This window comes from Pempheris klunzingeri, chromosome 24, assembly GCF_042242105.1.
Source record: "Pempheris klunzingeri isolate RE-2024b chromosome 24, fPemKlu1.hap1, whole genome shotgun sequence".
NCBI lineage: Eukaryota > Metazoa > Chordata > Actinopteri > Acropomatiformes > Pempheridae > Pempheris > Pempheris klunzingeri.
Window position 1 is genome coordinate 7,341,720 of NC_092035.1, and position 27,941 is coordinate 7,369,660.

Genomic DNA, 27,941 nt, shown 5'->3' on the forward strand with positions numbered 1-27,941 from the left:
TCAGTGCCTCTCAATGGTTGGCTGTTTATGGTGATGCTTCCTCAGCCTGGGTCCTGAATGAGGGGAGAAGAGATTTGTTGGTACAATCCTGAATGAGTTCTATGTTTATCCTCTCTCCTTATGAAAGGAGGTGAGAGATTTTGACATCAAGACAGCCAAGGCAGAAGGCTTATTTTAAGGTCATCGTGCCATGTAGAATATCATATAATTAAGTTACAGTTTGTGTTTGACTATAAACCAGCAGGAGGCACAAGGGCAATTAAATCTTTGTCTCTGCAACACCCCACAGGAGTTTTCAATTATTCTGGCTGATGAGACCTGAGTTCGGCAGAGCTATTCAAACTCTATATAGTGATAATTCTTATGGTGGTGCGTCATTATATTGATATCAATATATTTTCATTTAATATAAATGTGTAGCACACAGCTACACAATAAAAGAGCAATCAGGATACAGAGCATTTCTAATATCCCGTGATCAAACAAAAGCAATAAAAATCATAAAAACTATACCATGATTCTAATCTCAGTTATCATCTCCACAGTATGAGAGGACTGAACAAAACAAGAGTATGAGCATGATCATATCATTGTGTTACTGTGATATATATTCAAATATGCATATATAATGTATATATAATAATATAGAACACCTGAGTTATACAAAGGCCAAAGTTTCACTCAACCACCCCTGGTGTGTAAAATCATTCCTCTGTTTTTGCAAAAAATCTAGTTTTTTCTTTTTTATTATATTGTATTTCTGTCCGTACTGTGCTTGAGGGTGCTTTGGTGTCCAGGAGTCTGGAAGGTTCGGGTGGTTGCAGCACCTTCACCCTCTGCTGTGATGGCCTGGACCTCCAGCCTGTAGAGACTGGCAGGGTGCAGGCCCGACACCACGAGGACAGTACCATCCTGACAGAGAAGAGAAAGGACAAACACTGTGAGAGGAGCGGAGGAGGAAGCAGACTACAAAGTTTAAAATGCTCAAAGGTAGCGAAATAGCAGGAAAGCTGCATACTAAGATTTGGAAAGTGTTTGCCGGCCCAGTAGGCCCTGAGATTTGTCTGCAGGAATAATACAAATGTGACTCTGCATTAAAACTCACAGAAACATTGCACTGAGAACAACCTCACCCACAGAAAGGATTAAAGGATATCTTACTCTACTGCTAGTCCTGAATAAATGGTAAAGGGTAAATTATATAGCACCTTTCTAGTCATTTTGATTACTCATTTACATTACGTCCTCATACAGGACTCACATATACATATACACACATTGAAGCTCAGGAGCAAGTTGGAGTTCAGTGTCTTGGGACGATCCACGCTGCCTCTGAGCCACATAATATTTTATTTAATGACCTTTCATAATTGTGCCAGTGGCATTTTGCATTTTCAATTTACACCCATATTTGTACTATAATACCTGAAAACCTCCCAGTAAATTGTTAGGAGATTACATACTCACAAAATAAATTGTTTTTGTCAACCCCCCTAAAACTCCCAGAAATAAATACAGACAACATGGTTTCAGTGTCCTCAGTAGAAGAATTCATGCTAATCTACAGCATGAAGTTGTACCACTGGTGGGTAAACCGTGTTTTACTTGACACAAAGGCAGACCTATAAAACTCCAGCTTTATACTCCAGTTTATAACAGCACTGACCGGGGGCAGGATCTGGGACTGCGAGATGAGACTGTGAGGCAGCTTGTTGCTGTTGTGGTGGTTGGTGGGGATGACCTCTGCCCAGGTCACCTGGTAACCGGTCAGCTGTTGGTGGGGCAGGGGCATGGACAGATCCCAGCTAAAGATGGCTGTCATGTTGCCACCTTGGACGTCAAAGGACGCTGTCAGGTTGGTTACCTTCACCAGGACCTTCTGAGGGGACTCTGCTGGAGGAAGCACAGCCAGGAGCTGAATGAAACTCATTGTGGGCCGAGGCAGGAGCAAACTGCCAAGCAGCCCCCAAAAGCAGCATGAACAAGACATACAGGAAAAAAAACATGCTTTCCTTTTATTTATTAAAATTGTTAATGCTAACTAATTATTCAGTGTAGATGTGCTTCATATTGACAACAGCAGGCCTTTAGACGTGTTAAAGTGTTGAAAAGTGTTCAGGTTTGCACACATCTGTGAATAAATTCATTCAAAAATGAAAATGACCCCACCATGTATTTTCAAGAGCTGAGGTGTCCAGTTGTCTTACCTGTTTCTCCAGGACAGGTGATGGGTTTCAGACTCTTGGCCTGGATGGTGGCACAGGAGGGAGTGAAGAAGCTGGTGCTTTCTGCTGGGGGACGACTCTTCTTGCTGACTGGCTGCAGAAGGACTTTATACTTACAGGAGAAGAGCAGGCCATGCAGGCTGACAAAGCTCTCCTAGATCAGCAAATGGAGAAAATGATCATAAGATTTGCTCTCTATATGCAATACATCCTTTGTCAGTCTGGAGCTCTAGAAACAGATGCATTGTTTATTCTTTAACACCCTCGGTCAAATCCCAAAATCCAGATTACTGTAAATCAACAAGGCAACAGTCACCCATCAACAATTCATACACTCTTGTGGCCAATCACTGAAAAAGCTTACAAATATGATCTTTCCTGTCATAAAGTCTATTATGTGGCCATAGAACTGCAAGTGCATTTATGTGGCTGCTGGCACTATATGCTCATCAGCTATCTGACATGTTCGCAGGGACTTTTGTACCTGTGTGACAGTCTTCTCCATGGCTCTTGTCTGGTTGTGTCCACAATACTCCGGTCCCCACTGGATTCTGTAGAATTCAACTGAAGGATCTATACAAACAACAAGCAGTAGCTGAGAATACTGTCCTTTAACAGCAGGTACACAGCAATGAATGTATGTGGAGAAGGGAGGAGTCACATGGTTTCAAAATGATGCTTCTTCCCCATTTAGCCCACAGTCAGAAAACAAGGTCGATATCAATTGCATTGACCCAGAGAGAGGTGTTGGAGGTGTAGCTCCATTAAAAGAGCAACTCTAATAAATTATTTCCACATATTGTTCCCTCTAGCTAAGACTAGAATATTTTTTCTCTGGGCTCTATCTGTGCACTCAACACAGAGACGAAATTGGTATCGATCCTCTCTTGTGCCACTGGGTAAGAAAAACATATTTCTCCCCAAATTGTTGACTGTTGCTTTAACTAGCAACCAACTACTTGACATCACTACAGGTCAAACCAAGGGTGCTGGAAGTAGAGTGCTTACCATTAAGGCTTAAGCCTCTCTGCAGCAGCGGTGGTTAAACTCCGGCTTGTGGCCCTTTGTCTTCCCCCCTCTCTCACACATCTCATCATGTATATATATACGTGTGTGTGTTAATTGCTGACATTGCTGTGTTTAGGGGGTCCAAATGACCCTGTGTTATATAAGTGGACATAGTTTCCAGGTCTGAAAAGTAAAGCCAATGCGGATGAGCCTTAAACCTGCAGTTTTTAAGTTTTAGACGTTTTTATATGCCAGTAGGGGGCAACATGTATTGTATTCAGTTGTCTGAACACTTTCTTCTTTCTTTTAACCTTTATTTAACTGTAGATTAAATTATCCACGGACAGTTTACAGTGCTTAGTGTTCTTTCCCAGCAACACCCAGCCCAAAGATGGGGCTGACTCAAAGACCCACTTGCATTACAAATAGAATTGAAGAATGTTACTCTTCAAGTCCACCTGATTAAGCATACAAGCTGTTACACCCACATGTGGGCCCTTTTACAAGAACAACTAATTTTACATGGCAAAACATTGTACCACTGTTTTCTGTCATGCTGGATTTTAGGCAAATGTGTATAAAATTACAAATTAGTAATGGTGGAAAAACTAGACTGAGTCAATGGTGTGAAGCAGCAAATGTCAAATTTACGGTGGCGCTAGAGGAAACGTCAGGGGATCACTAAAGTCTAAAGGATTCATTCTCTGTGGACCATGAATGTCTGTACAACATTTTATTTCAACCAACCCAAACAGTTGTTGAGAAATGTCAGTCTGACCCAAATAAGAGGACCATTTCATGTCATACAGTATGTGAAAGGATTTTTAAATCAGTCTATTTACATGATGCACACATTAACTTTTGATTTTTGGGATTAGACAGACATGAGCCTTTGAGGTGCAGCATCATCACACATGATCTGGTAGGTGCTACACACTTTGTGTCACAGCGGGACAGACTGTATGCCACATCGTTTTTGATGGCAGACACTCATTAGCTCATGTACACACTATCCATAATGTACATACCCATGCTGCTCTGCCAGTAAACATGAACCCGGAGCTGTCCATCCTGATAGAACGGTGTTCCCACATCCACAACGTCACCTGCAGGGTTTCTTGGAGCAGCACTTGTGGCTTCAAAAGAGACAAAATAATAGTCAACTTCATGGGGGTATGATATATGCTACAGTGTGGTCAGCTAATAAAGAATATTAGTTACCCCAATCTCTCTTTGAATATTCTTATGTGCTCACTAGTATCATATTTGTGATATACTGACATGGAACACAAAGAAACCTGGTTATTCCAATGGAGAAGATTCTTATGGTGGGGACTAGTTTATCAGTATAGTAGAATTTGTCTTTGGTGACGTGGTGTCTAGATTTTACAGCAAACTGTGTAAAGTCTGATGTCTCTGTTATAGTTCCATTTGCCCCAGTATCCTGGTTTCTGAGTACCTCTGACAGCATATCCTGGTTCCTTATAACCAAGTTAAAAGAGTTCTCCAGATTCCTGAAACCAGAATATAATGATTGCATCATGGCAGTCTGATAAAGGGTTTTCAGACACTTTGCAAAGAACAGATCATTTTCTGGTTTTCATGGCAATCTTGCCTGCACTTTAACAGGCTGATGAAAGGTCATGTACACAAAACTTCTATGTATTGTTAAACCTTTCATCGTAGAGACTAAGCACCTACCGGACCTTTATAATGATGTGTTCACCCTAACATTCATTTCTGTAATTGTTCAGAATACTTTTTATTTTTCAGTTCCATAATGTCAGCCTGTCACTTTGAAAGAAGCACCTTGACATTTTGAATGAAAGTTAAATGGTTTTTCTGCTCAGCCATGCTGATAAGTTTGTGAGTGTGGAATAAGGTTGTGTCTGGATGGAGAGAAGCTCTGACATATTGAAGATCAAAGATGTAACATCTCAGCGGGAGAAAGCCTTTCAGACATTTAAACCCCAAAGGTACTTTTTGAATAAGCATAATGTGTAAAATAAAATTCAAAGATCATATTAATGAATCTTCAAAACCAAGAGGAGACATTTAGTGAAGAAATGTTAACCACTTCAACATGCTGTTTCAAAGGAACTTTGAGAAAGATATATCGAGCACATGCCGGAAGACATTTTGACAAGGTTTGGGCTGAAATTCAAATGCCAAAGTCTTGTTTTTGATTATGAATGAAGACATACTGCGCTGTGTGCTGAAGTGGAGGATGGCTCGGGGTCCTTTGAGCTGAGTTTGGCTCCAGTAGGACACAGCCTGAACCTCCACACTGTAGCTCCTGTTAGACCGCATGCTGTCCAGCTCCACCTGGCTCTACATACACACACACACACACACACACACAACCACGTTGGCACCACACAAGAACAGTAACATTTGTTATAGGGACTAAAAATCCTCACTGAAATCTTTCCTTGTCTTTTTATTTTGTGTTACTTGAGGCTTTTCCACAAGTCCTGAAAATAGCAGCTAGTTGGGAATGCTAAAGGCCGTGTGCCAGTTTGAATTCTCAACAAGTCCATCCTACCTGCCCCCCCCCCCCATTCGTTGATGTCAGAGCCCAGAGGCTGAATGTGCATCAAGGCATCAAGAAGAATTCTGCTGACCTCTGAAGACCTTTGGCCAAATTATATAACTGACAATTAGATTTTTCAACATTTTCAGAAAATGGTGTGATTTACTGTCAGGAGAAACTGTGGGGTTGAAGCAAACAAACTATTTGTTGTATCAGTTGTCAAATTTGCTAGAATTCTTAACAATCAGCAGCTGGTTCTGGTTCTTATATGATCTTTTCCTCCTCAGTCCTGTTTGTCAAGATTATTTTGAACAGTCACCTCAAGCATCGATTGTGTGGTGACACACTTTTAAGTTGTTTAGTTTGGATTGTTTCTTACTGCACTGCTATCTGGGATTTATAGTCAACTTCTCTCCCATATGTTTTATGGACAGTCTTGGAAGACTGTGGAAAAAGGTTTTTTCCACTCCAGGTTGCTTGTTGTTTGTACTGATGATTCAAGCAGGAGAGTTTAACGCCCCCCCAAGTGCTCAAATGACTTCTGGGTTTCTACAGCCAGCACTTCAAGCTTGGTATCAGAGTATAATATGAGCAAGGTGTGTCTTAAATACACTAACCTACCCCAACCCCTACAACAGTAGTACATCTTCAACTGCAGCTGTATGCATTCTATCATCTCCATCAGCTTATTAAATATGATGCCGTGTTTTATTTGCAATATATAATTCATCTTACCAGAAGAATAAGAACTGAGAAGTCATTGACCTATACAGCTCAGCCTATTGGACATACTGTTAGAGGACAGTTAGAATGGATGAAGGCTCGCAGTAACAAGTACTGTAACCTCAGGACATTGCTGTAGTATCAGTCAGTCCTCACCTCTCTGACTGTCTTCCTCCTCTTAGTCAGGGATGAAGCAGAGGGCTGTCCGACTGCAGTCCAGCTCCAGCTGACCTTGTAGTGGTGGACGGGGACATCCAGGTCAGTAGGGATGCTCCACTGGAGCCTGGCCGACACCGCCCTGCCAGGGCCGAAGCTCATATTGGCCACTCTAAGCTCAGTGGGAGCTGGAGGATTGGCGGGGTCTGAGGGTGAGGAGATCTTCTTAATATTCATCCACATGCAATCACAGAGGAACGTTACCGACTGGTGCTGAGATAAATGGTTCATGTTAGTAACACACAAGCCTGCAAACACTGATGTGTTTTTTAATTTATTTAGCTTTCTAAAAACTGGAGGCTTGGGTTCCTCTCTTAGTTACAATTAAAACTACTATAGCTTAAATATTTTCATTTAATTTGACAGTTTGCTTCATCTTGTGCTCTTAATCATTCTTTCAGTCAGTGTTAGACACTAATCTATGGCTTTGTTACATTCAGTCTAGTGTCTGAATAATGTTTTTGCAGCTTCCATAATTATAATGACACAAGAACAAACAAGCACTCTCTCACTGTCCGACCTCTGCTGGAGTGGATGTGTCTGCTGGGCGTGGTGAAACCTCTGGTCCCGTGGGTGTTGACAGCTGCCACTCTGAACTGGTACCAGCGACCGGGCCGGATGTCAGACAGCCTCACTCCCTGCTCCGTGGTCTGTGATGATCAGGGTTTGTGTTGGCAGGAGCACGACAAGACAAGAAGCCACAGTCTCAGGAAAGAGTGATACATGTATGATAAGCTAACCGTGTGGATGTAAAGCAGCCACAGCCTGCAGCGACATGCCCCAGCAACAGTAAGACCAAGTCCACGACTAAATCTGAAGTCCAAACGTCTTTTCCTCTTCTTTGCTTTTTCTTTCTACTCATAACTAATAACAACTGTTAAAGCTCTTCCTCTTCCTTCCTAGCTTCCTTCCCCTTCTTTCAGTCTGTGAAAAAGAAAACTCTGCATCACAGTCGGCGTGTGTTGAACAATGGGGCAGACGGTCTGGTTTCCCTGCTGCTCTATGCGATCACCTGTCTGTTCTTATTGACACATTTTTCTGTTTCTGCTCTCATGAAGGCTGAGTATGAATGAGTGATTTGATCGCGGCTCATGAATGACTCTTGTTAACTAGGCAAAGAGTAACTCTATTACTGCTGAGACGTTTGATCAAATTAGTATTTCGAAGCGCAGTCATTTGATAGAATAAACATGAGTGCATTTTAAAAGCACACGCCTCTCAGCAGCCACTTTTAATTCTATTTGTGCCTCAGAGTCAGAAGTCTTCTGAACTACCCCAACATTTTTACAGTTACAAGTTTTCAACAGTAAATCCTGGTGGTTATAAATCAGGACTGACACACTCATTATTTTCTGGAACTACAGCACAATGAATGCAGTTGTGAGTATATAAAGATTTCTTACATCTGATGCGTCATCCATCGACAGCAGTGAACTAACCTGTGCAACCACCTGCCAGGAGGTGGCAGTGTCCTCGCTGGGCTGGATGCCAAAGTTCCACCTCCTCTGCAGGATGTAGACGACGGGCTCAGCTGAGATGTTGAAGCGGGAGGACCAACGCACCTCCAGCTGACCAGAGGAGACTTCTTTGAAGCCCAACTCCTTCCTCGGCTTCAGAGGAGCTCCTGGGAGAGCAGCATTACCCGCTTATCAAACCATGAAATACATGTACACCATAAGCAGAGTAGAATAAAATTGAGGGGATAATTTGTGCGCATAGATTTTCATGGAGATATAACTATACATATATAGATAAATACACACACACACGCTCACATATATACATATATGTATAGCTATTTAAACTACATACAACATTTATTGTTCATAATATCCATCCATCAGCCTTGTGAGCCTGGGACTGATATATTAGTGATCAGAATTTTCTTTCCCTATAGCCCTCCCAGACACAAGTGTATACTGTCATTTTCAGCACATCAGAATCAGAATTACTTTAATAATCCCCAGGGGGAAATAGCTTTTTATATATTTTATATATTATTATATATACTAGCTGTATCACAGCAGAGAGGACATCCAGTTCTCTGTCAGGTCAGTCAGTGTCCCCCAGGGCTGCAGGGATTTACAGCTTTGCTCAGTGCCACTGTGTGAAAAGGCTAAATGAGTTTCCCCTCCTATCATGCTTGTTAGCGTCAGTGAGGCCTGACCATGCTGCTGCAGACTCACTGGATCTGTTTTTCCTCAGGTCTCTTTGATCCCTCTTCCGACAATGGAGGCTTAAGTAGGGCGAGCTCCACCCGACTCAGACTCGCAGCAATATAGTTTGTTAGCAAGAGATTTCCCACCTGGAATTACCTCATTTAGCTGAGTAAAGGCCCAAGGGAGGCTGGGATGACATCATTTTTAGCTTGATGAGAAGTTCATGATAGTTTAAATATGTCACAGTAAATAATTCTTAATGATATTAATAAAAGCACAGCACTTTTCTGACAGGAAATGCAGCTATTAGAATTGAAAGCACTTCCAAATTAAAGACATTCATAATGAATTAATACATTTATTGATGGGTTCATCGGTTTACTCCTGCAACTTGTTCAACATGTAGAGTGTTTCCATGCTGCTGGTCAGAGACCTGCAGTCATCACACAGTAGCAGGAATGCTGAGTGTTTGCTCCACAGTCCCTGATTTCACAGAGGGATTGTGTGTAATTCTACTCAGGGAGAACACGACAGCGATAACTTCATTCATTATTTCTGTCTTCCAACATGGCAGCACGTTCCAACGTAATCAATTTTTGTGCTTTAAGTCTGTGAAGCTGTTACTCACAGAATCCAAGTTCAACGGTGAAATGATTTCAAAATGAAGCAGCTTTCCTCATGATCCCGAGTTCTGCACCAAATCTGTCTGGCTAGTTTCATTATAAGTCGAAATTCTGCTCCTTCTAGAGATTCCAAATATTTTATTCTTGCTTTTCTCAGTCAAGTCTGAGAATATTTGCAGGGGCCTCATTCTGCTCATGGAATTGGAGTTTCCTTTCCCTTCGCTTTACGTTGGATAGATGGGGCTGATATTTTCATTTTTTATTATTTGAACTTAACTGTATACATTTACCTGTACTTCAGATCTGATATTGTCCATACATAGCTATATGCCCCCAAATATACATTTCTGTAATCCATACCGTTAATCTGTTATATTCAGACAGCTGACTGTTACTGCTATTGATTTAAATTGCACCTCACTGTTTACATTTATGTTTATGATACTTATTTGTGCCAGTGCATTTCATTTTTGCACCTTACTGATATTCTTCACTCTTCTACTGTTTAGTTTATATCTGCACTCTTTCATACTTGTACTGAAATGTGCACAATAATTTCCCTTGGGATGAATAAAGCACTATCTTATCTGATATGAATTTATGTATGTTGGACTTTAAATATATACATGAGACATGTTCATTTATCCTTCCAAATTATTCTTGACCAATTATTTTTTGTGCCGAAGCCAACTCCTGTACTAGATGCTGTAAACTAGATTTGAATTTCTCCTCACTAGATCAGTGACATGCTAAATAAATATGCTTCTGTTGGGCAAATTCTTCTGGCTCTGCTCACCCTTGTAGAGGTCTTTAGGGGACTGGCAGGTGTGGCCACAACCGTTGGAGCAGCATTTCCTCTGAGCGGAGCATTCTCTGTCGTGATCGCAGCTCTCCACGCAGGCTGCCGCGAAGCCGCTGGCTCTCTCTGGAGGTGGGCAGCTGCCCTGCTTCACAGCCAGCACTGCCTGAAGGAACTCACAGCTGGTCACACACTCCCAGTGCTTCTTGGGAAACACCCGCTGGATGGGTTGGAGGGAGGCCGGTTAGCTTTTTTTCACCTTAAAGTGTATCTAACTTTAATGTGGAGTACTTTTGCTTTCAGGGCTTCCAATATTATACATTCACTTATTTCTATGATTTTAAGGAGTCTTTAAACCTGGGCCCTATTTGTACATGGTTTGGTGTCTAAATATGTACAAATGTATACATATAAGTACAAAACGTTTTGGAATTGGTCCAATAGATCACCTCAGCCGTCAGCCAGGAAATGTAATCCTTTGAGGCAACTGCACCTGATCACAGTAGATCCACTAAAAGTGCTTGTTTTAGCCACTGACAGGCTCGGATTGTTATTATTATTAAGTGTGACAGCATTATGGAAAGGATCCCTACAGAGAGAGACCTGGAAGATCCTTCCTTAAGGCCACCACAGGTGGTGAGCCCACAGGGCGATGGCTCCACGTTATTTCTAGCTGCACGCTATTCCTATCAATAATCAATTTTACTTTGTAAAACTCTTGATCCTATTGCACAGAAAGCATTCAGTGTGACTGTGTTGCAGCGTACCTCACACATTTCTCTGCAATTGCTTTTCCTCTTCATCTCCCAGGACTCTTTACAGGGCTCCAGGCACTGTGGAAGTGAAAGCAACAAGTGTGAGCAATGATACAGATTACAGTGAGATATGGATAGGGAGATGTTGAGGTGAGTCTGTCTCTCCAAATTGACTAAGAGATCATTAAATTCATTATTAGTAAATAAGTTAAGGTTGGTAAAGTGTGTGGTGTTGGTTAAATAGGGTTAGGGTTAGGGTTTCAATATCTTTTTCAATATTCAACAAAGCCAAAGCCATCTTTCCTGAGCTTTGAAAAGAACATTTATCGTCTAAAGCCAACATGTGGGATGCAGAAATACTACTAGGTCACAACCATACAACCAAACAACCATACTGAACCTCCAGGTTACATTCCTTTGCCTATTCACATGTACACACCACCTCACACACACACACACACTACGTTTTTTTGAATCTTGACCTGATTCCAATACGCCATTTAGATTTTGACCACTCATACGATAATACTGTCTATGGCATCACCTTGTGATCTGACCTGACTGATTACACATTAGACAAGCACCATTACAAGGTGAGGTCGCCAGAAACACATCATGTAAGTTAACATCAGAGTGTTGAACATTTTTCACAAAACATTAAACAGACACAGGTAGTAGCTGTAGAGACATGCGATGATCAGCCATCAACACCATCAGTCATTGGAAACACGAGGTGAACAAGCCTAGAATGGAAGCTGTATTGCACTGCCTGGTCAAAGGTGCTTCATGGTAAATTGCATTACTTTACCACATGAGAAGGAGCGCCGTAATTCGTTCCAGTGGCTTTAATGTAATGCTTTGAGGCAATAACGTCCACTAAAAGAGTTTTTTCTGCCACTGAACGGATCAAGCTCAGGCTCAGTTAGCTGAAGTGTCTAACAACATTACAGAGAGGATCCCTACAGAGGTAAACCTGCATGATCCTTTTTGTTTAACCAGAAATAGTCGCTTGGTTCAAAGCCATAGACTCCACAGAAACAATCTGTAGTTTTACATGGGAGATGCTGTTCTACTGTCTAGATCAGAATTAAAATCATTGGATCATTAAAAATAAATAATAATTAGTGGTTCCACATGTACTGATTCAAGCTTGTGTGTATGTAGGTGGGTGAGTAGGTAAGAGCATGCCTGTATGTAAAATCCAATCCAGTCTTTTTTTTTCTTTTAGTTTAGTTCTGTTTGTACTCATATGGTGACGCAGTGGTTCTGTTGACAGAAAAAACTTTGGTAGCTGATTTGTTTTGGATTTTCATTTGAGTTTTTCAATTGGCATCTTTTCTAAAGCTGCAGCACATTTCTCCTAATGGGAACGTTTTGGGCCATAGTATCACGTTTGTCCTTCCATCATAATAATAAACTGATCAGTCTATCATTATATATTAATAAGAAGCTTAGGCTTTATATGTGGGCTTTTTATAGACTGTAGATTACTGTAGACTGTAGATTTGTAGATTAATTTGCACACTAAAAAGTGGGGGAAAGCTAATGAATGTTGTCCTGTGTTCTCAGGCTGTTTCTGGAGCATGTCACCTATTAATGGCATTGACCTCTGTACCATAAAACTGAATCCTGCACCAGTAAGCAGAGGCAGCCCAGGGGAGCAAGGGTACACTGATTGTAATTTCATGCTGTAGTGAGGAACAGTGGGGAGGACAGCAATGTACAGCAGCATCACAAGGATGCAGCGAGTTGCCTGAAAGTTAGAGAAGCACCGTCTACAGAGAATTCATATTTATTTTTATTGAGAAGGAAGTAGGCACATGTTGTCATGGTACTATCTGAGGGGATGGAAGTGTAATCACAGACTATACATGTATAAAATATGGACATACTCTCCGTGACGTCACCCATAGGTTTGAGAATTAGCATAATTATTATTAATACCAAGTTAAGCTAGTGGCTAATTAACCATCTTGCTACGTGGGCTTTTGTAAGAAGTTTGTACATTCCCAGTGTCTAAGTGCTGATATTATTAAGTCAATTATTTGAAGAAATTTATATATTTATGTATTTTCCTGAGCTGTTATATCTCTATGGTGTCAGTAATTATTGTGCAATAAGCTGAGGCAGTGGTTACAGAAGTTGTTTTTGCCACTATGAGCAGCTGTAATCCTTGCTTAAGTACCTTCAGTGTGTGCATGCTGTGTTAACTTTGGTTACATTTTTAAAATATGATGCTGGTTGTGCCTACCAAATGATGTACCATTCCAAAAACGTGTACTAGACACCATTTTGCTTTGTATTGTCACACATTATTGGGCTTCAAAAATACACATAGGGTCAAATCTGGATCAGTCAATACAAGTCAGGACCCAAACTCATTCAATGCATTGGTTTTACCACAATGGTGATTTTCTTTCTCAATGGCAACAGCAACACTTTGCATTTCTGCTTTTAGTTACTCTAAGTTTAGCATCAGTGTCAGTTAGTTTTCCCATTAGACAGTAATGTGTACTCAAATTCAGCTTTAAGCCCTGCCAGTAGCTTACTACACATAAAGTTAAATAACAGTAACCAAAATCACACAAGGTTCTTAAAGATTCAGATTATTGGGAGCCCAATTTTACATGTAGTTCCTGCAGTGGAAAAAGACCAATAACCATGACTTTAACAGTAACTATAAATATATTGTTGTAAAAATCATTCAGTCCACACCACACTATAACAACAGCAGTGGTGAGTGATACCACTGAGATCACTTTCGGAGCAAACTGATGAATGACATTACAAGCACTGACACTTTAATGTTTTAATGTTTCATTTTAATTTTTTTTTTTTTTTATGTCACATAAAGACACATTTCTAAATTTAATTTGAAATATTTGTACCTCATGAATTTCATCATTTTCTTTACTTGCATTTAGGCCTTCATGTCCTTGTTAATGATCTTTTCATTTGATCCTAAATTTTGAAGCACTTTGTAAAGTCTGTTTCAATATAAGCACTATGAATTAATCTCTGATTATCCTTCTGATGTCTAACAGTGATGAGTGAAATATCCCCCTGGTTTACACTGTATGTGGGGAATTAGTGGCATTGCCACTATAATTACCACAGCTGTGCGTAATGGTCAGGCTTAATGACAGCTGTTTGAGAACCTCACTGATGCGGCACAAACAATGAAATTGCTCTTCTCCCTGTCGGGTATAATGAGTTCGGTACAGGTATACATGTGCAAATGGAGATTAAGTGCATTTCTCCGTCCATTTATTGTGAACTGTGGGAATGGAAATGAGACTTGCAGACTACACGTACATGCAGCTTAATACATTTGGTGAGACAACTGTGTCTGATATGCACTTTATATTCACTGCTGTTGTCACTTTATCTATTCTACCGAGGTTTACATAATGCACAGTGCACTTTATGCACTGCTGCTGATGGTTCAGGTATGTTCATATATATATATACAGTGGGGAAAATAAGTATTTGATCTTGCAAGTTTTCCCACTTACAAAGAATGGAGAGGTCTGTAATTTTTACTATGAGAGACAGAATGGGGGAAAGAATCCAGGAAATCACATTGTAGGATTTTTAATGAATTAATTTGCATTTTATTGCATGAAATAAGTATTTGATCACCTTCCAACCAGCAAGAATTCTGGCTCTCACAGACCTGTAACTTTGTCTTTAAGAAGCCCTCCTATTCTCCACTCATTACCTGTATTAATTGCACCTGTTTGAACTCGTTACCTGTATAAAAGAGACCTGTCCACACACTCAATCAATCAGACTCCAACCTCTCCAACATGGGCAAGACCAAAGCGCTGTCTAAGGACACCAGGGACAAAATTGTAGACCTGCATAAGGCTGGGATGGGTTACAGGACAATAGGCAAGCAGCTTGGTGAGAAGGCAACAACTGTTGGTGCAATTATTAGAAAATGGAAGAAACTCAAGATGAGTGAATGAAACTCAGGACGACTGCACCGTATTGAGGGGAGGATGGGTGGGGTCATGTATCGCGAGATTTTGGGCAACAACCTCCTTCCCTCAGTAAGAGCATTGAAGATGGGTCGTGGCTGGGTCTTTCAGCATGACAATGACCCAAAACACACAGCCAGGGCAACGAAGGAGTGGCTCCGTAAGAAGCATTTCAAGGTCCTGGAGTGGCCTAGCCAGTCTCCAGACCTGAACCCAATAGAAAATCTTTGGAGGGAGCTGAAACTCCGTGTTGCCCAGTGACAGCCCCGAAACCTGAAAGATCTGGAGAAGATCTGTATGGAGGAGTGGGCCAAAATCCCTGCTGCAGTGTGTGCAAACCTGGTCAAGAACTACAGGAAACGTCTGACCTCTGTAATTGTAAACAAAGGTTTCTGTACCAAATATTAAGATCAAATACTTATTTCATGCAATAAAATGCAAATTAATTATTTAAAAATCATACAATGTGTTTTTCTGGATTTTTTTTTGATTCTCGAACATTTCAGTCTTTGTGCGTGCACAGTTTTAGTTGTAAATCTACACAGAGGTTTAAGCACAAGCTTGGCACCACTGTTCACAGAATGTTATCATTTATCAGTGTGGATGCTCACATTGTTATGGTTATATTTGTCCTAATAGTCTTTTTAGGTGTGGATGGTCCCTCACTGAGGACCCCTTTACAAGCAATAATGCAATAGTAACGTGCTTTTTCTGAGACTTTGTAACATGCAAAAAAAGAAGTTTTTTCTCCTCCTGTGGCATGTTGTCTCCCAGTGAACAAGGCAAACGAGCAAATTTCTAACAGCTGTTGAGGATTGGGAAGAAATGTGTGCTCACTGCTACAGTTATAAGAGCTCAGCCCCACACTCCACCGGTTACCCTCCTTCACAAACAACAGCCCCAACTTCCCTCCAGTGTGCACATTAAATTGAGTCTAGATTTACAATATTCATATGATAAAACCTCCTGTTATGTTTTATGGAAAAGCCATAAGCCTATATAACAAGGTTCCAGATTCCTAGAAAGAAAACTGAGATTATCCTTTAAAATTCCTGATCCAACCAACTTTGATACGATGAATTTAACACAGTTTGCCCCAATGTACATTTTCCAAAGCATCATCACTGATTTTATGTTTTTACAGCTTTAAGTGTGCTTTTTTACAGCTTTAAGCTTTCACAGCTCAGTTGAGCTCTCAGTCAGTTGCAAATGTGCAGGGATAGTGAGTGTGCCAGAGTTTACAGTTTACAACACATAGTAAAAACCTGCAATATGAAACAACAGGTGGCTGAAGACTGACTGAGATCCTTTCACTGCAAAGGAATGATGCATTTTCAGTGATTCATTCACTGAATCTGCCATTAAATACCTCTAAAGTGGTGACTTTCCTGGGATTTAATGCACTGAAAATAGAAAATACTGTTAAAGTTTAATTCAGTTAGGTCTCACTGTTTCGCATACAAAAATAATTGCTCACAGTCTGAGAACTACGTAGTTGATTGTTTCTTCATAAATCAGGCATTTTTAAAACTACTACTATTTCTTTGTGGGAAGACCTATAAAATTTAACCTTTCAATTTTTCAAGGAGTTTCAAGAGACACTTTATGATAATGACAAGTTTGACATACACATAAGCACACAGCATATCTTTTTGCACCCAAGTGCAACAGCAACAACATTCGGCTATTTGTACCCGGCGTGGTCACACAGTATAAAGAAAGATAAATCATACTTCCAGTCAACCTGACTGTGGTGGCAAAATGGTTTAGTAACTGGACTTCGGTGCTGTTATTTGTAAACTTAGTTAACATATATATTTTGTTTTCTTTCATTATGATTAGTTTCCGGTCACAGTTTGGTTAGGTTTAGGCACCAAAACTATTTGGTAAGGTTTAGGAAAGCATCATGGTGTGGGTTAAAATATGAAGTCAAATATGAATATAAAAGGCTGGGTACATGAAATATTAAATAGACTCTTTCCAACATACACCTGCAAATAGTGTTGTTGACTACTGACACCCAGGTGTAAATAGACATATTGGCTATTTATACCCAGGTGCAAATAGTATCAGAATCAGCTTTTATTGGCCAAGTATATGAACACATACCAGTCTGCCTTAATTTACAACAGTCTGGTGCTTGTTGTACAGAATTTAAACAGTGGACCTGTTTTGCATAATTGTGTTTTGGCAGTGCACAACATCACTCGGATTAGAGACTACAGATTGAACAGATACCTGCTGCCTTCAGATGGCTGTCAAGAGAGTCATCGGATGAAAGAAAGACCTTCACTAAAGACTACTACTTGTCATGGATTACAGAGCTGTAAAGAACTGATCCTTATTCTATCTGGTCGGCATTGATGGCATTATCAGAAAAAGGCTTTTTCTCATCTGCTGATTGGAAAGACAAAAAGAACAAAATGTGAATAGATGGGTTTGCGTGATTTAAGAGAGGTTTATGCGGGCGTGACTTCACCAAATGAAGTCACCAGCATATTATGGAACACGTGCGCTGAGCTGTCGACCTGCTCCAAGCAAGCGTGCGTGACACAGTAATGTTACGTTCGCAGACGATCCGATTCTTTTCAGCAGTTCTTTGGTAAGAACGTAGGGAACAGAGTCATACTTTGAGTCCTAAAGTTCATTTCTATTGTGCAATGAAAAGTTTTTTGATATTAAGGGTTGCATGAATTGCATTCAAGACAGGCATCTTTAATTGAATATGACATTTCATAGAGAGGGTAAATTCAAAGTATTGATAAAGCAGGGGGACAAGGTGTCATCTTGTATAATCTTTACAGTGGAAATCATTGATATTAAGTCTGGAAATACAAGTTAGTCCGTCGTTTGAAGTTTTACCTTCCAACAACTTTATCCTGCACTCCATTTGTCCACCAGCAAAAGACCTTTTATCATCACTAAATTATCTTGGCTTTTAATGTTTGTTACATGATCTAGAATGCTATTTCAGGAGCTTTTCAAGTGTCTGCATTGTCTCAGAGCCACCAACTATGGGATGAGAGTAGAGAGGGAGAGAAAAGTTGCTGCCAAATGGACACACAGTGAATTTGAAGTACAGCTCTTCCTGCTATGTAATGACGACTCAGTGAAGAATGTCAGATAGCCCTGCACCAGGACTGCCATCTCCCATCTCCCATCTCCCATCTCCCCTCTCCCCTCTCCCCTCTCCGGTCTCCACACGAGAACTCGTCCACTAATCCAGACTGACGTTCCCACTCTCATGCCATTCCCAGCATCACCTCAGCGTCAGTTAGTTTTCCGCTCCATTTCAAGCTTAAATCAAGCATTCCGTTCCACTATACCACAAATAAAACTGACTGGGGGGAACTTTGTGAAGTGGTTGAGAGAGATTTGTGAAAGCACCTAAGTCCCCACTGGTAGCAGAGACAACAGAAATATTTTTGTCTCAGTTGCTGAATTTAGTACACCAAAATGGAATTGGTTTGTGTGAGTGTGTGTGTGTGTGTGTGTGTGTGAGAGAGAGAGAGAGAGAGAGAGAGAGAGAGAGAAAACTCCTCCATGACCATCCAGAGATAATGGAGCGAACAACTTCTCTGCTGACCGTGCAGAATGCTGTTCTTTTGGTGCTCGACACTGTTTGATTCGCTGCCCAGACAAACCCCTCAGAGAGCAAACAGGCCCCGTGTTTGTCTCCGGCTTCCTGTTTCAACAACATGCATTGTCTTTGAAAGCGTTCCAGACCTTTAAACATCCACAGACAAGACCTCTACTTTTCCCAAGAAACAAACTGCAAGCAAATTATTTCACAACTACATTTTAAAATGTGAATTGTAAGGAGGAGTGAATGAAAAGGCTGTCTGGCTCTCAGTCAAACATCACAACAAGGCTGTAGGGAGTACTGAAGTCCACTGCTGGCTGCCAACTGGTACTGACAGAAGTTTGTTACAGCATGCTCAATGCCAATTGTCTAGGTTGAGAGCTAAGATACCAGTGTCAGTGCATACACACCATGTCCCTCCATGGCTTCAGTGCCATCTTAAGCTCTTTTTAAAGAGCTGAATTGAACTGGACTGTGTGGGAGTGTGTTGCTAATCAACTCTGGCACTTGCAAATGGCTGTCTGCCTGGAGGAGATAGTGACAAAAGGATTAACAAGCACTCATTACCACCAGGGTCCGCGAGGACGACATGGGGCCAAATGGTGATGAGCCAAAGTGATGGGCTGTCTCACAGCAACAAGCTTCAACAAGCTTCTCATCAGGCTGGACAGGGATGTATCAATACTGGGATTGCCTCACAAGTGAAAGTTTCAAATCTGAAATAAGGCATCAGGAATATGTCCAAAACCAAATCTAGCGGTACGTGAATGCACTGTTCTAGGTCTAACAAATATAAACCTTCATGGATCAAATATCCAGAATGAGTCCCCAAAATTATTTTAACATTTCACAAGAAGGAGAATACTCAAAACCGACAGTAGAACAGTTAATGGAGGGACTGATTAATGCATATTCTGTATCTGCTTGTTCCAGCAGCTCATTGATGGTATATGGTTATCTTGATGAGTAAAACATCCACAGCCAAAGTGTTCCGTGTTTAGTCTGCACCAGATCATCAAATGGATCTTTAAATAGAAATGTGAATAATGTCAGACAAACTTCCCCACACATTCTGCCTGAAATATATGGCACTTTGGTAGCTACTATAAAAATTTGATGAATGATAGAAGAAAGCACCTGTGAGATATGACAAAAAGTACCACTGGGATCTGCGGAGACCCCGGTCGCTTGGATGAGGGTGAAGCATGCAGACGGTAGTGATTTAGGTGAACTGACCCTTTAAATAGTACAAACCACCGCTTGACATTGAAAACAGGTCAACGATTATAAAAGTAGTTTATGCTTCTGCAGCATGCAGCCAATCATGACAAACATTCAACCAGAATGATCAGCTGTAATGGTGACTAGCGAACCACCCAAAGAACACATCACCACCACAGCCTGATGTAGAGGAGCCACAGCTTCCGCAAAATAAAACTGGCCATTGATCAAGACGCTGCAGACAAAATGAAAGCAGGAGCAGTACTTCAGAGAGCACCTGTCATCACAGAGCAGCTCTGACAGCGTTTACCACATCTACATTTGAAGCCCTGCTGCTGTGCATTGATGAAAACGCACACAGAGAGGTTCAAGCTTCTCTGCAGTAACCTGCATGCAGTGCTGTCCTTCAGAGGAAAGTACTGATTTCTAACATGCTGTAAGAACCTCTCATTTCATAATTAAGCACCATTAAGCAGGAGTGTAATTTGGAGGGTTCTCCAAACTAAAAGGCTTAAACTGTGCTCTGAGTGCAGATAAAAATCTGTCTATTTGAATATGCTGGTCTTACTCACCCATTGTTATTCTTTTATTTATTTATATCTAATTCACAGAGTTAGCAGTGGAATCAGAGACACGGGTGGGATCAGGACTTTTGTGTCAGTAGGCTCATGTGGACAAGAACCTGCAGTAACGGTGCATTTTTTTCTTACCCCACAAATTTTCACACATAATTGATCAGGAAATCTCTGACTGAATTGCCTGCCTCCATGTCTTGCTAATACCGATGTGGCCCCCAGTCCATACCCAGATCTGCTTTTACGCCGAATAAAATAAACTCTCCTGTTAAACCCATCAACTTATCACAAACTATCAAATAATCATCTATACAGTACATAATGTATGTATCTATACAATATTATGTCTTAGCTGTGGTAACTTACTGCATGTGCCTCAGCACGAGGCTGTGGGGATTTTCCCTGAAAGTGAAGAGGAGAGATGTAATGAGTGAGTGTGCCAAAAGCCACCCGCTTTGTCAAAATCTGCTGGCTTTAAAGCAAACATAAACTTTTTTATAAAAGTCAGTATTCAAGTAATGACCAAGTCTCCAAACAATGACCATCACAAGCAGATAGAGGCTACTAATAAAGACCAGGTAAAACATACAGGAAGTGCTTTTCAAGAGCCAGGTGTTCTCAAAGACAGGAAGTACATCCCTCCTAAAACAACTAAAAGCATGTTAAGTGCTACAGTAAATTTAGCATGTAACACAATAACATACGGACAGGGAATGCACTAAATGTCAGATATACTGTAGGTAGACTGTCAGAGGAGATGGAGATGCTTAATATTCACGGCTGCAACATAATAATCATGAGATATTACTATTATTCTATACAGTACATTTACATATCCTTGTGGAGAATCATTTTCATGGATGACCTTCCCCTCAAGCACTAATTAAAAGAGCATGTAGTGCAGAAGCATTGCTATGTTTAACACATGATTGGATGAGGCAGCTCTTGGTATCATCAACTAATTCACGCCACCATGAAAACATTTTCTCCCTGTGATCGTTGATTAAAGGGCCGAGATATCTCACTTTAGAAGCTCTTAATAATGCAGCTGGGGAGACGTTTAATGCGCTAACATGTCATCACAATTACCCATCACTAGGATCGCATGGTTACCAAAGTGAGAGGCTGCTAAGGCGTGTTAATATCTCCATTGCTCAACAAAGAGGCAATATTCCTCGTGGAGGCTGTTGAATATCTTAAAACACTATTATCTATAATTATCTAAGTACATTTCCATGAAAGTTCTTCCGGAAAGTTTTACGATATGAACATTATATGATAGGGGGAAGCTTGCTGAGGGTGTACTCCATCTATTACTCCACTACTCCAGGCTTTCGTGAGCGTTGATGTATTAGCTGGGAGACCGCTGTGATGTATAGGACATCAGAGAATAAAGAGCCAAGTTTGGTGATAAATGGCAGAGCTGAGAAATGGGTAATAACTACTACAGTACGCCAGCATGCATCAATACATGCATGTTTACGCATGCACACACACACACAGAGCACACTGTCACTGCTGTGCATGCGGCTTGATTTATTGCAGCAAAAACATGCACACATATAAAGGTACACATGTGCCTGCATCCACGCAGGAGCCCACTCACACACACACACACACACACACACACAAAGGCAGAGTGATTTATTGCACTGGAAAACACCAGCAGTCCCACATGACTTTCTATCTTTAGACTGATCAGCTAAAGGAAACACATGAAGTGCAGTAAGCTGTTACCTGTGTTTTATATATCATATAAATAATATTTACAGACAGTAATACAATATAGGATAGATAGATAGATGAAATAAGAAATGCAGTGATGCAGCAGCTGAGACTGCTGACGACAGCTCACAGTTGCTGGTTGTCATAGTAACACAGCATCCTTTCTGATGTGACTTTTCCAGGTGCACAGCAGTCAGAGAGAGCTGATTCATCTTATCTCCCAACAAAGTCTGAGACGACTGAACCCGAGCCGTCAAAAAAATAATGAAAACTAGACTGTGAGGGAACTGTTTTGGTTGTGGTGAAAAGAAATGACTGTAGGTCGGAAACAAGAAACTCTAAAGCCTGGTCTTTTGTCGTCAGCCATCCATCCATCCCAACCTCCTCTCTCTGTGGCCTCTACAATAAGGTCACCTGACTTTCTATGGTCGTTCTTGGAGGACAGTCTGCGACCTTAAATAACTGAGAGGTAAATGATCAACAGGATCACTGCACAGTGTCTTGTGTGTGAGTTTATGATGAGAGAAAAATGGTGCTGTGGTTTAAAAATGTTTAGGGACACCAGTGGTTACATACCTTTGCACACTGTTTATGATGGTGACACCAGCCCAAGGATCCATTATTCTGAAGAGGAGAATAGGAGGATGACAAAGAGAGAAGCACACATTAATACGTTGGTAGCTGAATTAAGTGCAGAGGAATACATTTTAATGCTCTAATTATAGGTTACAGAGTGTCACAGCCCAGAGGCAGGAAAAGTAATTGCAGTTTGTGAAGAGATCATCATAGAGCTCCAGAGCTCATACGTTGTACACCACAAATGCTATTTTCTGTATAAAGACAAAGTTTGTGGGGCTTGATGTCCTTCATGACTCCCTGCTGTGAGCCTGAGGCAGTTTGCTGCTCAAAAAGCGCAGAGCCAGGGTCACTGAATTCACATGAGACAATAGAACAATAGATTTATTTTTTTTCACTCATGGTTTCTGATAGCCAACAGTGTGCTCCTAAACTAAACAAATGCTGAAAACCATTTTATCTATCATTTCCATTTGTCTTAAATAGCTCAAGGGACAGTTAATCCACATGTGAGTGTTCGTGGCAGCAGGACAGTGTTTGTGGGACTGACTCAAAGTGAACTACAATGAGTGTGCTCATGGTAATGAAGGAACATGGTGCGACTCTGTTATCAGTCCATTAAATGGCCCGTTATCACTTGTCATCACCACCATCAGAGTGCTTCAGACTGGGCCAACAGTAGTCCAGAACGTGCAAATTGTTACAACCAGAAGCACACCCACACCCAGCACGAGGCAAACAGATGGAGATGCAGTTTATTGTTGTACCAGAACAACAAAGACAAGGCACCAACAAACAGACACAATCAAAAAATACTTACTACTGATACTACCTGAACTCAAAAACTCTCAACAAGATACTTACACTGACTAAATGAACTTGAGAACGCTCGACACAAGGCACAGGACAGTGTGGCACAGGACAATATATACACCAGGGAAGGGAGCACAGGTGGTACAGCAGTAACTGGCTTTGTGACAGTTAACTTACTTACTAATTTGACTTAGAACAGCTCCGATGAGTAGATGGAGAGGCGAGGAGGGCTGGGTGCAGGCAAATTACCAGTGTGGACAACAAAACTACCACCTAGACGGTCATTCGTAGCCTACCTACAGGTCCATGACCCACTGTTGGAGAGCCAGGCTATTGGCCACAATATTTTAACAATCTGATTCATACGGGACCCACAACCCTGAAGATTTTTTACTAAGTTGCTGATGCACAGTTATTTATCATTTCGATAATGAATAGCAAGTCAGTAAATTTATATCTATGTATTTATTTCTTACAATTTGTTTTACAAAGTTAGGAAAGCAACTTTTAAGTCAAACCTGATGTTCCCTTCAGCACAGAAGAATGATCCCAGTCTCTTCCTCACAGCGAGACATACAGTTTATGAAACACTACGATCAGATAAGTACTCAAATCAGCCGATATCCAAAGCTCAGGTAGTGGAGTCAGTATCAGCACTGAAAAGTCAGATGGGTGCATCCCTGGATTATGTTAGAATTAACTGCACATCAGTATCAGCACAGATTCTGGTCCTGCAAAACAGATGCACTACATTTCTATGCTGCTTTGGTACTGGACCTACATTGTACAATTAAAATCTAAAATCTCTCCTTTAACTTAGTTTGACACTATTTAAGGTTAAACATGGAACAGATAATAGTCTTCCATTCCATAATCTTTGTTTGTTTTCTATGTTTCTAATTTATAATAATGAGTGTTTGTTCAGTGGTATCAATTTGTCACTTTACAATGAATGAAAAACTGCAAGAACCCTAATCATGATTGAATGAAGCATGTTGGGATTACAGACAGTCATGGCTTTTGATGGTTTGCTGACAAAGTTGAGAGCATGTGGCTTTGAAACACTGACATCTGCTCTGTCAATAAATAAATGGAGCGTTTCTGAGTTAAACTGTCTCCTCTGGGGTTGGGGATCGAGGGTGTTCTTCACTCTGAGCTTCCTCAAGACTAACTGAGCTGCACTTCAGCAAATCATTACACTATGCTTCAAAGGAACTATTCAGACACTAGAGTGTTTGGCCAAGCAGCTCCCAGCAGCACTGATAGTACGTACAGCAGAGATGCTGTGGCTGTCTGGGAGCCAGTTGCTATGGGTTAATACACCATATAGATTGTTTGGTTGGTGGTTGTAAAGACCACTGTACTGACCAATGAACCTAAAGGTGAGATAAACAAGCAAAAACACTCAGGCAGGCTTCGCACTGGCTAATTCATCATGGCAGCCCAATCTCAACTACACAAGTGCCTGAGGCAAGGCTGGTTACCAACCACACATCTCATTAATTGCATATTCATTTGGTAATGATGATGGGTAATAAAATAATTTTTAGTTTTCATATCCTGTTATAGCTACCTGTGCAGTTTTACTGCCTAAGTTTTCTGTTGTTATTACACCTGCATGCTGTGTATCCTTAAATAATTATTAGATAAATTGTGCAAAAGCAAGTTGTACATCCATGTCTGAAGACCAGTATTTATAGCTACTCTCAGTGTTAGCGTGAAAAGCCAGCAGTCATTGAAAAGGGGGAGACATGATTGCCATAAAAATAGGGACATTGGCTTACACTTTTCAACAAACTCTGAAAGTCATAATCATTTGGGGCAGCTCAAATCATCACAGCACTTCCACTGAAAGTGCTTGTTTTAGTCACCGACAGGCTCAGAAGTGTCTGACAGCATTATGAAAAGGATCCTGTAGGATTTAGGACACCAGACTCCACTGACAAAAACAGTCATTTTAAGAACACAGTGTTGGTTTGCATGTGATATTATGTGACTTTGGTGTTTTAAAGGTGTTTCTGGTCCAAACTGACCCTTTTAAACACCAAAGTCGCATAAAGTCAACTGTTCTGCAACGTAAAATTACTGTTGTTGTCAGTGGAGTCTGGTGGCTTTGAAGAGAGTTGTTTCTCGTTTACCTTGCAGCCATTGCAGCCCCAATAATGCAGGTATCATTTAAGTGGCACAACACAAACCGGAAGCAGGTCGTATTCCCCCTGATCTGATGGGGACTGAAGGATCAGCAGGAGCTTTGTGTGTCTTTCTCTTTAAAAGGTGTTTCTAATATTTTCCCCCAGTGAGTGAATACTGCACATCAAAAAACAGTGGTTTTAACCTTCCTGTTAAGTTTTGCATGAGCACCTTTAGTTTTAGTTTTAGGGCTTTAATTTGAGAGGAGAATCTAAAAGCTCAGCCGTGATATTTTTAATGAACATCTAGAGAAAGATGTACACGGTTGACTGCCAATATTACTCCTGGAACTTCCTCATCCCCTCTGATAGCAGCACAGAAGATAGTCGACTGAAACATTAACATTACATCTATAACTTTTACATAATATAACTTTCACTTATTAACATAACTTTTTTCTGAGTAGACCAAAGCAATAAAATAGAGCTGCAACAGAGGCATATTGTTCCTGTGGACAGATTGTCTGTGACAGGACGGTGGGGGGGGGGGCAGGAGGACAGCTATACTGACCCCATCCCATCAGTCAGAGGGTCGGAGGGATGATCCCAGTCATGACCACCCTCAAGCCATACCACCCACATCCATGAGGTCAATGTTTCACACTTCAGTAGCCAATGATTTGACATCGGTGCTGCACAAATCTATCATTGACTCACTTCTCCTCAATGCTGGCCACTGTTACACTGAGAATGGAGAAGGATGCATCACATATTGCCTGTCTGAGGTGCAGTTATGAAGACTTGGAGCTAAAGCCAGAAGGCGCTCACATTCTGCTTCTTAGTTTGGTGGTGGAGATGAAAGCAAACAAATATGAAGACAGCTCCACGGAGGCATTCACGAGTTTGATCTGCTTGATTTCTCCTTTTTTGTGGACTGGAGCATCATTCTGTGCAGTTAGCATTGGTCTGAATGAGAGTACAGGAGTGCTGTCCTCATCATTCTCAAGCCTGGAGCAAAGACTGGACTCACTGTGTGTGTGTGTGTGTGTGTGTGTGTGTGTGTGTGTGTGTGTGTGTGTGTGTGTGTGTGTGTGTGTCTTGAGGGGGAGAAATATAGTTACTGACAGGGAATCTTTATGAGCAATGTAATCTGGGTAATAAGTCTCATGATATACTCTGGTCTCTATTGGTCCAAAAGTTTGATTTAAGGGTTAATATCTGCTCTATATGAAACATGAGTGAGTGAGTGAGTGAAGTTGGGGTACAATTAAATTCAGGAGTCAGGGGAATGAGGTGGTTTCATCGAAATATGGTACAAACATTTATCAATTAATTGCTACAGTTAAAATCTACATTCTACTTTCTGTTTTCTAGAATTATATTCCATTTACAGGCTGGATCCAGTAGTTGAACTCAATGTATTTAAATGAAACAATTGTTAAAAATGAATTGTGTATATAAAGTATTTCTCCAGCACAATTTATACAACACATGCAGCAACTACATCCTGGATATAACAGTATAAACACAGCCAGACATATTATGGGGAGAAAATCTCCGGAGCACTGATGGTATTAGTCTAGATATTCTTTGTATCCATGCACTTAATTATCCCTCAAATTTCAGAAGGCCTGTTTTCCTATTATCTATTGTGGCTCTGAAATATATTCAAATTACAAATCACTTTGACTGAGCAACTTCATTTCCGAGTTGCTTCAGAGGAAGCGCAGCAGCTCAAACCCGTGCGCTCCATCTGCGTTCTTACCTGCAGCGGTGTGGAGAGCGCCGCCACGCTGTGCAGACTGAGGCACCGCGACGCACACCTCGCCCTGGACACACTCTCCGACCAGGACTCCTCATCACTGTCCTCTGGCTGCTTCCTGGCGCGGACACCGGAGCCGAGGAGGAAAATAATCCACAGAGACACGCTGCTCGTGGCCAGCATCTTCTTCCTCGTGTATAGGAGTGCGGCTGTGAAACAAGAGGATGCAAGGGGGAGTAATCTGATGGAAGTCCACTTAAACTAGAATTATATAGCCAAGGGAGGAGCTATAAGATCTAGGCGTTCACAGTCAGGGTCAGGACGCCAGGAGGCTGAGCTGTTGGCTCCCTGTGCCACAGCACCTGGTGTGATCCAGGACCCTGGACAAGTAAAACCCTCCTTTAGACTGAAAATGAAAACCTGCTAAATTTGAGATCGAACCCTTTTGAAGCCCTGCAAGCACAACCTCTTTAGGGACATTATTATTATAGATATTATACAGTCATAGAGCTGAGTCTAATCCATTTCAGCTG

The 27,941-nt window shown here is 41.1% G+C and overlaps 1 protein-coding gene across 1 annotated transcript; it reads right to left on the minus strand.

The window, feature by feature from the left end:
* On the minus strand, window positions 1-27,591 carry anos1a (anosmin 1a). Its single transcript, XM_070855953.1, has 14 exons — window positions 27,412-27,591; window positions 22,705-22,764; window positions 11,054-11,119; window positions 10,284-10,506; window positions 8,145-8,329; window positions 7,226-7,355; window positions 6,646-6,851; window positions 5,438-5,564; window positions 4,262-4,369; window positions 2,710-2,798; window positions 2,208-2,379; window positions 1,667-1,890; window positions 771-912; window positions 1-53 (listed from the first exon to the last, which is right to left on the minus strand). The coding sequence occupies exons 1-14, from the start codon at window positions 27,589-27,591 to the stop codon at window positions 1-3; spliced, it is 1,965 nt and encodes a 654-aa protein (XP_070712054.1).
* Window positions 27,592-27,941: the final 350 nt, after the last annotated feature.

What these genes read in the sequence shown, in the direction of transcription:
- anos1a (XM_070855953.1), bottom strand. Translation starts at nt 27,591, where the DNA reads ATGCTGGCCACGAGCAGCGTGTCTCTGTGGATTATTTTCCTCCTCGGC. An exon ending in CCTGGCAGGTGGTTGCACAG is followed by an intron (nt 7,356 to 8,144) that starts GTTAGTTCACTG and finishes TGATCATCACAG; the next exon opens with ACCACGGAGCAGGGAGTGAG. An exon ending in AGTCCCAGATCCTGCCCCCG is followed by an intron (nt 913 to 1,666) that starts GTCAGTGCTGTT and finishes CTTCTCTGTCAG; the next exon opens with GATGGTACTGTCCTCGTGGT.